This window comes from Phyllobates terribilis, unplaced genomic scaffold, assembly GCF_046119375.1.
Source record: "Phyllobates terribilis strain yellow unplaced genomic scaffold, ASM4611937v1 Scaffold_1__5_contigs__length_1240528914, whole genome shotgun sequence".
Taxonomy (NCBI): Eukaryota; Metazoa; Chordata; class Amphibia; order Anura; family Dendrobatidae; genus Phyllobates; species Phyllobates terribilis.
The window spans coordinates 1041598487-1041610553 of NW_027362761.1; the positions used below are offsets into that span (position 1 = coordinate 1041598487).

The 12067-nt window shown below is 49.0% G+C and overlaps 1 protein-coding gene across 1 annotated transcript in view; it reads left to right on the forward strand.

The window, feature by feature from the left end:
* The window catches only part of DCHS2 (dachsous cadherin-related 2), a 464316-nt gene that overhangs the window by 207622 nt on the left and 244627 nt on the right, over positions 1 to 12067 (forward strand). Inside the window, exon 2 of the mRNA XM_073645211.1 lies at positions 9491 to 9682. Coding sequence (XP_073501312.1) covers positions 9491 to 9682 — 192 coding nt within the window. The remainder of the gene's footprint in view (positions 1 to 9490; positions 9683 to 12067) is intronic.

Below are 12067 nucleotides of genomic sequence, written 5' to 3' on the forward strand. Positions count from 1 at the left end.
CAGGAACAGGTTGGCTCTGAGGACGACGGGTGTGATAACACACAGGGTGATGATGATGAGGTTGGAGATCCCACTTACTGTCAACCCACAGTCAGCCAAGAGATGAGGTCAGCAGAGGAGGTGGAGGAAGATGCTAGTGACGACGAGGTCAGGTTGCGCCTTCCTGGACAGAGACGTAGTACTGGAAGCACGTCAACAACTGCATCCTCAAACACAACTCTGCCTCTCACCACAAGTCGTGGTGGCTCTTCAGGTCGCATGGGTGCTAAGCCTTGCATAGCCTGGGCATTTTTTCAGATCGATAAAGATGACCCAACTCGTGTTATCTGTAACATTTGTCAGCAAAAACTAAGTAGAGGCCAAAAAATACATAGTTTGAGTACTTCATGCATGAACCGGCACATGGACATGAAGCATAAGTTGCAGTGGGAAGCTCAGTGTGCTACAATGCGGTCTAGCCGGCCGGGCCAACCACCGTCTGCCATATCTTGTGCATCCGCGGCCTCTTCATCCTCTGTGACTGGGGGGACAGCAGTCACACCTGTTTTGGGGCGCAGACCTGCCACCTCTTTACCCGCAACAGCCAGCGTGATTGGCAGGTCATCATTTTCTTTGGAGGTGGTAACACCAGCTGGTCTTGAGCGCTGTCCGACATCGATAGCACCACCTTTGGATCAAGGCAACCTAACATGTCCGCCTGCATCTTCCTCACAGACCGGCAGTTTGCCGGGGACACCCTTATCAACCCCGTCTAAGCACAATAGCCAGCCCTCGGTCCCTCAGATGTGGACAAGTAAAAGACCATTTCCTCCTAGCCATGAGAAAGCTAAGAGGTTGAATTTCACCATCTGCAAGATCTTGGCTACAGAAATGCTGCCTTTCCGCCTGGTGGACACAGAGGATTTTCGAGACCTTATGTCCGTCGCAGTGCCCCAGTACCAGATGCCCAGTCGGCACTACTTCTCAAAGAAAGGTGTGCCTGCGCTCCACCAGCATGTCGCACACAACATCACCGCTTCTTTGAGAAACTCTGTGTGTGACAGGGTGCATTTCACCACAGACACTTGGACGAGTAGGCATGGACAGGGGCGTTACATGTCGCTGACTGGGCACTGGGTAACTATGGTGACAGCAGGACAAGGGGCTGCTGTCCAAGTCTTGCCGTCCCCACGAGTTGTGCGTCAATCCTCTTTATGTCATTTTTCCTCCACTGCTTCTGCCTCCTCAACCTCCTCTCGGTCTTCCACCTGCACCCAAAGGCTGTCTGGTCATGCCACAAGCTTTCTAACTGCGCAGAAGGGATCCTGCACACCTCCTTACTATGCTGGCAGTAGGGCTCAACGTCATCAGGCGGTTTTTACATTGAAATGTCTGGGAAATGTGAGTCACACAGCTGAGGAGTTGTGGTCAGCTCTGGAGAACCAATTTCATGAATGGTTGTCTCCACTGGACCTGAAACCAGGGAAGGCCGTGTGCGACAATGCTGCAAACCTGGGTGCGGCCCTTCGCCGGGGCAATGTCACACACGTGCCTTGTATGGCTCACGTGTTGAACCTGGTTGTCCAGCAATTTTTAGCCCACTATCCCAGACTAGATGGCCTTCTGCAGAGGGCACGGTCGCTGTGTGCTCACTTCCGCCGTTCGCATCCCGCAGCTCAGCGACTTACATCTCTACAGAAGAGATGGGCCTGCCACTTCACCGGCTAAAATGTGATGTGCCTACCCGGTGGAATTCAACTCTGCACATGTTGCAGCGACTGTGGCAGCACCGACAAGCCCTGGTGCAATACGTTCTGACGTATAGCCTGGGCCAACGAGATTCAGAGGTGGGGCAAATCACGCTGGAGGAGTGATCTCAGATCAGGGACCTATGCACCCTTCTGCACAGTTTTGAAATGGCGACGAAGATGTTTAGTGCTGACGATGCCATTATCAGCATGACTATTCCGGTGATTTACATGCTGGAGCACATGTTAAACAGAATTCGGAGTCAGGTGGTGGCACAAGAGGAGGTGGAGGAAGTAGAGGAGGAGGAGTTGTATGCGGAAGGGCTAACATCTGCAAGGTCCAGACGGTCGGCAGCACCAAGGCGGCAGGCATGTGAGGGTGGGGGAGATGGTTTTACCAGGGCGCATGGTAGCAGCCAAACTAGTGAGGAAGGTGCAGGAGCCCAGGAAGAAGTGGAGGACGAACTGATGGAAGACTCATCAGATGAGGGAGACCTTGATCACATTTCTGTTGTGCGAGGTTGGGGGGAGAGGACAGAGGAAGGAAGCATGATTGTTACCTCGCCACCAACACAACAGGGACTTGGTGCTCCTGGATGCGCAACACACATGAGTGCCTTCTTGCTGCACTACCTGCAACATGACCCTCGAATTGTGAGAATTAGAAATAATCCTGACTACTGGGTTGCCACACTGTTAGATCCCCGGTACAAAAGTAAATTTGCAGAAATTATTCCTGCCATAGAAAGGGATGCACGCATGCAGGAGTATCAGCAGAGACTGTTGCAGAATCTTACATGTGCTTTTCCACAAAATACCAGTGGTGCACGTAGTGAATCTCACAGTTCCAACTTGCCAACCGTAGGACCGTCAAGTGTTCAGCACTCAAACCGTAACAGAACCACAGTATCTGGTGGTAACATCAATTTTGCGGAATCATTTCACCACTTTTTTAGCCCATCCTTTGCAAGGCCACAGGAGACAAGAAGTCTGACACATAGTCAACGCCTAGAGACGATGGTACAGGAGTATCTCCAAGTAAACATTGAAGCCACGACTGTGTCACTGGACCCTTGCTCTTTTTGGGCTTCCAATCTGGATAAATGGCCGGAGCTAGCCACTTACGCCTTGGAGATCTTGTCATGCCCCGCAGCCAGCGTTCTGTCTGAACGTGTGTTCAGCGCTGCTGGTGGTGTGCTGACAGATAAGCGCACGCGGCTCTCCACTGATAATGTAGACAGACTCACGTTCATAAAGATGAACAAATCATGGATCCGAAACGACTTTTCTACCCCTGTGTCATCCTGGGGAGAGTAAAAGCTTGATGATTGTTTAAAATCACCCTACCAACCGTTTTAAGCTTTCAAATTACTAATCATGTTTATCTGTATCTTGACTGGAAAATAATTTGGGCTTTGTAGCAGTGTGCAGCACTAATCCTATTAGGCCATCTATAATAAGCTCCACCAGATTTAAAATTAAAAATAATTTTTAGCTGCATCTAGCCCGGAAAATAATTTTGGGGCTCCGAGATGCGCAAGACACATAAGTGCCTTCTTGCTGCACTACCTGCAGCATGACCCTCATATTGTCAGAATTCGAAGTAATCATGACTACTGGGTTGCCACACTCTTAGATCCCCCAAACTTTTCGATCAACCTTTTCATTTTAATAAAGACCAAAAAAATGGTCATTTTTGAAATTATAAGCATTAGCAGGCTGTTAGAAACTGAAATCAAACAGTTTTCAACTCAAAACTTTATTCTAAGTGATGTTACATTTTCACATAGGACCCCTTGTTCGAAAGGAGCTTCTGAACTCTCTCGTCCATTGAATTTGTCAGGTTTTGGATGGTTTCTGCTTCAATTGTTTTGCATGAGGACAGAATACCCTCCCAGAGCTGTTGCTTAGATGTGAACTGCCTCCCGCCATCATAGACACTCCTTTTAATGATGCTCCAAAGGTTCTGAATGGGGTAAAGGTCAGGGGAGCATGGGGGTCACACCATAAGTTTGTCCCCTTTTATGCCCATATCAGCCAGAGATGCAGATGTTTTATGTGCAGCATGAGATGGTGCATTATCATGCAGAAAAATGATCTTGCTGTGAAATACACGGTTCTTCTTCTTGAACCATGGCAGGAAGTGCTGTTTGAGAAAATCCACATACATTATGGAGTTCATCTTTAGCGCCTTCAGGGATCCTAAAGGGGCCGACAATCTCTCTCCCCATGATTCCAGCCCAAAACATTACTCCACCTCCTCCTTGTTGGCGCTGTAGCCGTGTTTGCGTGGGGTGTCCATCAACCAGCCATCCTCCACTCCATCCATCTGGACCATCGAGCGCTGCACGGCACTCATCCGTGAACAAAACAGTTTTGAAATCAGTCTTCATGTAATGTTTGGCCCACTGGAGCCGTTTCTGCTTGTGTGAAGTGGATAGAGGAGGTCGACAGGATGGCGTATGCACAGCTGCAAACCTCTGAAGGACCCTGCATCTTGTTGTTCGGGGGACGTTGGAGGCACAAGCAGCTTCAAAAACTTGTCTGCTGCTATGACAAGGCTTTTTTGCCGCTGCTCTTTCAACCTGACGTAATTGCCTGTAGGAAAGAGTCCTCAATTTGCCCTTATCAGCACGCACACGTGTGTACTGTGAATCAGCTACATACTTCTTGATTGCCAAGACACTTCATCCTGATCATCGCACAATGTTGATTGTAGTCATGCCTTGACCTAAACACTCCACAATTTGTTGCTTCTCAGCAGCCGACACATCCTTTTTCTTTCCCATTTTGGCATTAAATGTAGGCTGCTGAATAATGTGAGAGAGCCTTCTTAAGTAGTCTTGCCTTTCATTGGACACACCTGCCAAACTAATTAGCACTGGTGTCTGCAATTGCTTACAGTGATATAAAGAGCCCTGACACACATCACCATCAATGAGTTTAACTGACAAACAAACAAATTCTTCCCTTATCACTCCTAAACACTTTTTGCATAATAATTTGGAACACAGTGTACATGTGCTTTTCCACAAAACACCAGTGGTTCACGTAGTGAATCTTACAGTTCTAACTTGCCAACCGTGGTCTGTATGGAGTTGTTCAATAAAGGGCCCAAAATTAAGATAACATAGATGGGAGAGGTCTCTATGAATAGGAATTCCTAAGTATTTGATACCCTGTGAGGGCCAGGCAAAGGGAAAGTTGGACTGGATGGAATCCTATATGGATTTGGGGAGGGAGACATCGAGGGCCTCAGACTTCGCTGCATTGATTTTAAAATTTGACCATGTAACAAAGTGATCTATTTCAGCCATAACAGCATGGATGGATATATGTGATTGAGTGATATATACTAGGACATCATCAGCAAATAGAGAGCACTTGTACTCGGTGCCTCCCACCTCAATCCACCTAATATTGGGGTTATGGCGAATTGATGAGAGCAGGTGCTCCGTCACTAGGATGTATAAGAGAGGGGACAGAGAACATCCCTGCCTTGTCCCATTGGTGATTGTGAAAGGTGATGAAAATGTTCTGACGCGCCCCCTGGGCCTTGGGACACCCGGAGCCGGACCCTTTTTGGTGGATGCTGGTGGTTGTAGTCTCCGTGGCGGCAACCCGGTTCCGTGGCTCAGGGCGGTCAAACCAGTGGCGGAACTATTTATGTGGTTTTGATGTTTAAATGTCCGACTACGCCACCCGTGGATTGCGGTCAGAGTGAACCGCCGCTCCAGGGCAGACCGCTGAGGCTGGTGTTGTGGGTGCAGCAGAGCGTAGCATAACTCCCCACGGGAGGAGTATAGCCTCAGGGCAGTGTATGCGGAGGATGGGGGTGATGGTGCAGGGCAGCAGCAGTAATGACACGGAGTCAGTGATGCAGTCCAGGGCCTTTACTCACAGTTCTTATTATCCAGACCACGTCTGCAGGTAACGGCTGCCCACGTCGTACTGTGCTCACCAGGTGAGGGGCTCAGACAACTCCCAGATATCTTTGGAGCGCTTCACAGGACCCCCTTTGTGTGTCCTTTGTCTGGCCTTTCTTACCAACCCTTCTGTCCGGCTGCCTCGGGCCTCCTCTTGGTAAACTTGGCGCCAGTTTCCCTGACCCTATGTGGTGCCTTCCTAGCGGGTGTAGCGAGGGGCTGCGCCACATAAAATGTCACAGCCTCCTGTTTCTAGCTGAGGGTCGTTTCCTGCCTCCACTAGTTTCGGGGACCGGTCTACCCCTTTGGCCTGACCCCTCCACGCAGGTGGATTCTTGCGTGCGGTGGCGACTCGCCCGTCCGCACCCCTGAGATCCCTTCGTTCCTCGTTCCTGGAGCCTTCTCCGCTCCTCTTCCTTCCTTCTCCCTCTTCCAGGCTTGGGCCTCTGTTACTAGGCCCGCCTCCGGAGCAGAGCTCATGCAGAGCCCCTGCTCCCTGCCACTTCTGCTCAGACTTCTCTGCACTGAACTAAGATGGTGCCCACCTTTTATACTCCCTTCTCAATGCACCCAGGAACTGCTTCCTCCCTGCTCCTGCACTACAGGGTTCCCCTTCCTCAGTGTTCCCTCCCCCCACTCCAGCCAGGGACAGGGACTGTCGTGCCCATCTCAGGGGCATATTGGTCGCCCTGCCCCACGGCAATGTGGTGTAATGCATGCAGGTGTCGGGTCCTGATCCACACTACATCCTTACCTGAGAGTGAGATATCACACCTCTGGGTGAGGTGCAATACCTCTGTAGCAACCGAGCCCTCAGGGTGCTACAGTTCCATTTATCTTCAGCCTAGGTGACGTATTGCGATACAGGGCCGTGATTTTGGCTATAAAAGGGTCCCCTAGACCCCTACCCCAAGCTTTTTAAGAGAATCATATATGGCGTGCCAGGAGACTCTATGGAATGCTTTCTCAGCATCCAACGAGAGTATCTAATTACAAATTTTTAACTGCATCTAGCCCAGGAAATACTTTGTGCCTAGTAGCAGGGTCTGCTAGTCAGCGGATTATCCCGGCTGTTAAGCAAGCTACACCACCTGTAGTTTGGACACTTCATTTTTTCAAAGGAAATGCTTCGGGACCACGGGATACTCAGTGAAGAGCATCAGGAGGCACCCCAAGGCATAGGGGCTGGGACTGGCAGTAGGATACCTTGCGGTGGACAGCCGAGCTCGATCCTTATAAAAGCTTTTTAACTGCAGCAGCTTTAGTGGACGCTACTGGAGCTGGAATTACGTGGCTGCTGGCATGAGACTTGCCCTCCAATAGATCCTTGTAAATGGATTTAAAGTGTATTCATTCAAATTAGAGGGACAATTTAAATTAAAAAGCTTAGAGCTGCCTCCACCACAGGGGGGCTCGCTCGACCCACCAGCGGACAGGCACCAGTATTGGGAGAGGGGGGCTGGCCATCAGGGTTCACCGCGGCTCTGGCACAAACCCGGCGACATGGAGGTGGCACGGGCAGGAGCGGACTGGCCGTGTCGGCTTCTCACTTTTTGGATTTTAGAAGGGCATGACATGCCTATATCTGTGTCTCCCCCTCCTTTTACTCCTCCACCTCTTTTATTTTCGCATGACTATATGTACTTGTCACTTTTCCATGTGTTAGTTATGTCTTCTGAGCAGTTTGTCAGCTTTTGGACACCTTTGAAGGTGTTTTCTATGTGTTTCTATGTGTTTTTGTTTGCCTGCCATTGGTTTTAACGGTGTTCGAAGGTGTTCGACGAACAGTTCGACGAACAGTTCGGCGAACACACGGGTGTTCGACGAACCGAACCGAACTCGAACACTACGGGGGTGGCTCAACACTACTTATAAGTGCCATATGGGAGGAAAATTCACGCACATGCGGTTATATAATAAATGTGTGTTGCCTGCTTGGTTCATCTAAATTCTCCAATCCGCCTGCATTTATACCTGTAACAAAGACTATAACTGTATTTTATTTCCCCACTTTTTACTCAACCTGTTAATGCATGTCTGAGCTGTTTTGTATGGACACGGCAAACTTATCTAATGCATAATTGCAATTATTAATAAGGAGACAGAATATATGTCTTTGTTGCTAATTCAACAGCTCAAAATAAAGGCAATAGAAATATTATAATGTTAAAAATGTTATAAACCTACAATTTTTACTTTTTATTGGAATATAATCTATTTTTACATTGTAGTAATCTGAAAAATCTTAAACTCAATATGTTGCAGTTCCCAACTACCAAAAATATGAGCAGAGACTCAAGTGCGATCCCATGAGGTTACACCCCTGCGTTATGGTAACTGATAGAAATGTCAAACTGGGAGAAAGCTGTAAGTGAGGAGTTCAATGGTTTTAATTTTAGGAAATATATAAACTACATCATAATTCTTTATTTTTTTCTCATTTATCTTCATTTTTGAGACATTCACATATTGGTGGATCATTTTGCTTTTGTTTTTATAAGACTAGGCCTTAGTCATATTTATTGAAATCATTATTTTACATCAGTATTTGTAAGGGTTCATTTACAGCTGCACTAAACAATTGATAATTCAGCTACTTTGCTGATCGGTGGTGGTTTACTATCCTGTTTACACAGACTGAGTCGCTTCAGATGCACACTGAATGATCTGCAATAGATCACTCAGTGGGGAGAGCCTGCCTCGGCAGTGTGGTGAGAACGATGGTCTTTGGTTTAGTTAGAAAAAGCCTCATGTCCTCATTTTATTACAGTAAATTTGTTATTACTAACTATTGCTAGTTTATAAAGGAGTAGGAGTCCGAGTCGGAAGTTTGTCAGAAGTTTGTCTTACTGATGTAAAAAAAGCTGGCCTCCACAAACTACTTCAAAAGGGGTCTGTCATGCAAGGTGTAGGAAAGACTAAGTGCAACACGAAGGGAAGAGGGGAAGGGAGCCCAGACACTAGGGAAAGGGGGGGTGGAGACCTCCTAGGCTGATCTAATATCACTCTGTCTCCTCTAACGTCCCTATATTGGTTCTTCACGAATCGCTGCACGGGAACCTAAACCCTGTATTTCCCTAGAGCTTGGCCCTGGATAGGGAAGGGGGGGGGTGAGCACTAGTCAGTCTCCACTAGCAACTAAAGACAACAAGGGAGACAATCACGGGGGAAAGTAACTTAGCTTGAGCCGACTTCAGAGAGATTACACCAAACGTCCTCCTAGACACCAGAGAGGAAGTAAGCAGACTGCAATAGCTCCAAGCCTTCACAAGGGAACATGTGAATATCAACGGCACCTCCCTGTAGCAAACAGAAAGTATTTAAACACCAAGGTCTGGGTGTCAATTAGTAGGAGGGAGGTAGCCGCTGGGTCCTAGAGTAAGACATCTAAGAAGGTGTCTGTAATGCCAAACAAAGAGATCTTCTACAATCAACTGCAGGGCGACTGATTGTCTGTCACATCTGACACACCCGTGAAAGGGTCTTCACATACTCCAATACCCCTTTTAGCAATTTCCTTCCAGGACCTTATTACCGCTGGCTGCGGCAAAACTATAAAGCACCAAGTCAATGAACCAATACTTTGAGACAGATTATTGTTAGTCTGGTGTGTTCTCTATTTTTTTGATTTTGACACACAAATACATAAATAGTTATGCAAAATTGACCAAAATACATTAGTTTGAAAGTGGCCTTTGTTTGAGAAAATCTGTACTATAGGATAAAACAGTTTTTAGGCATATTTATGTAATCAATATTGTTTTATGCTTAAGAAATATAGTATGCATAATATAACTAAATTGCAATGTCCTAAATAAGTGCCACCTCTTTTTCCAGGTGAAGGCCACCGATGCTGACTCAGGTTCCTTTGGCGTAGTCCACTACTCTCTGTATGATCGGTTGCACAACACTAAAGAGTCTCAGAAGTTCTGGATCGATCACGATTCTGGACGTATTTGTGTATCGCAAGATATTGATAGAGAAGGAGAACCTGGAAGTTATGATCTTATTGTAAAAGCAGAAGATGGGGTAAGTTTTTATTCCTTCAGCCTTCCTTTAGAATGTACAGTATTTTCTAAACAAGATGTCATATCCTCATTTAAGTCTTAACCAATGAATCAATGATAGTTAAAGGGGTTGTCCGGTATAAATTGATAAATCTGCCAGGGGCGGACCTACCGCCCATGCAGCCCGTTCATTCAAAGGGGGCCCCAAGGGAGAGGGGGCCACTCCAGCCTCCAGCAGGGCCGCCATCAGGGCATGACTGTCCTGACTCCAGTATGTGGCCCGGCCGGTCGGGGCCCCCTCGGAGCCCCGTTGGGGCCCCCCTCTTGTGCGTCTCCTCATGGGGCCCCTGCAGGGCCGACGTCAGCAGCCGGCGCACCCGGGCAAATGCCGGGTGCCCTGAGCAGGCGGGGGGGCCCCTCACCGTCAGGCACCCCGCGCGCTATGGGACCCATCAGCGGAGGAGAGCGGTGTCAGTGCCCGCTCCCCCCTGCTTGCTCAGGGCCCCGGCACCCGACACAATACTTACCCCTCCCTGTGCCTCTGCAGCAGCTCCTGCATCCTCCGCGGCTGCTGCACTGTGACTTCTCAGGTCAGAGAGCGCGGTGACGTCTTTACACCGTGCTCTCTCCTGGGCAGTCACAATGCAGAGCGGGATGAGGCCGGCGACGCTGAGGAGTCTGGAGCAGCGGCAGCAGGTGAGACATGAGGTGAGTATTTGTTTTGTTTTTTTATTGTATGGAGGCCTGTGGCAGTATAAGGGAGGGGGGTGAGGTGGGTGTGTGTGACATCCTGCATGGGGCATTATAAGGGGGGGGTGACATCCTGCATAGGGCATTATAAGGGAGGGGGGGAGTGTGACATCCTGCATGGGGAATTATAAGGGGGGGGGTGCGTGTGACATCCTGCATGGGGCATTATAAGGGGGGGGGTGACATCCTGCATGGGGCATTATAAGGGGGGGTGTGACATCCTGCATGGGGCATTATAAGGGAGGTGGGGGTGTGTGACATCCTGCATGGGGCATTATAAGGGAGGGGGGGTGACATACTGCATGGGGCATTATAAGGGGGGGTGACATCCTATAAGGGGGGGAACAGCCTGCATGGGGCATTATGTGGGGGGAACAGCCTGCGTGGGGCATTATGTGGGGGGAACAGCCTGCGTGGGGCATTATGTGTGGGGAACAGCCTGCATGGAGCGTTATATGGGTGCCAGTATTCTGTATGGAGCGTTATATGGGGGCCAGTATCCTGCATGGAGCATTATATGGGGGCCAGTATTCTGTATGGAGCGTTATATGGGGGCCAGTATCCTGTATGGAGCGTTATATGGGGGCCAGTATTCCGTATGGAGCGTTATATGGGGGCCAGCATCCTGTATGGAGCGTTATATGGGGGCCAGTATTCCGTATGGATCGTTATATGGGGGCCAGTATTCTGTATGGAGCATTTTATGGGGGCCAGTATTCTGTATGGAGCATTATATGGGGGCCAGTATCCTGTATGGAGCGTTATATGGGGGCCAGTATTCTGTATGGAGCGTTATATGGGGGCCAGTATTCTGTATAGAGCATTATATGAGGGCCAGTATCCTGTATGGAGCGTTATATGGGAGCCAGTATTCTGTATGGAGCGTTATATGGGGGCCAAAATTCTGTATGGAGCGTTATATGGGGACAAGTATCCTGTATGGAGCATTTTATGGGGGCCAGTATTCTGTATGGAGCATTTTATGGGGGCCAGTCTCCTGTATGGAGCATTTTATGGGGGCCAGTATACTGTGTGGAGCGATTCGCTGGTTTCTGAGCTATTGTGGAATTTACAATAGATATCGCTCATGTAATGTAAGAAGTGAAATCTTTGCATTGTACTATATATATATTTCTCTTCGGTATCTGTGCATCATGAATCGTGGTATGTGTTAAAGGGGCCCACTGAGACTCTTTCGCCCGGGGCCCACAAAAACCTGGAGCCGGCCTTGGGCCCCCGGCCCCATGCTGAGCGCTAAGCGCCGGGACATCTCAGCGCTGCTTTCCTCTGTGCAGCAGTGCAGCGCTGCTGCGGCAGCGCCTTCATGATTCCCCTGACTTCCGGTCATGTGACGGCGTTGTCACATGGCCGGAAGTCAGGAGAACCTGGTGGCAGCGACGTGGACGAGCGCCAGGATTCTGCAGGGATCGCATGGGGGTAAGTATAACAAGTTTTATTTTTTTTAAATACAATTAATTAACTAGGAGTGGGGGGAATCAGAGATGCACATGGGGGGGATGAGAGATGCATATGGAGGGGATGAGAGATGCACAAGGGGGGGATGAGAGATGCACATGGGGGGGATGAGAGATGCACGGGGGGGTGAGATGCACGGGGGGATGAGATGCACGGGGGGGATGAGATGCACGGGGGGATG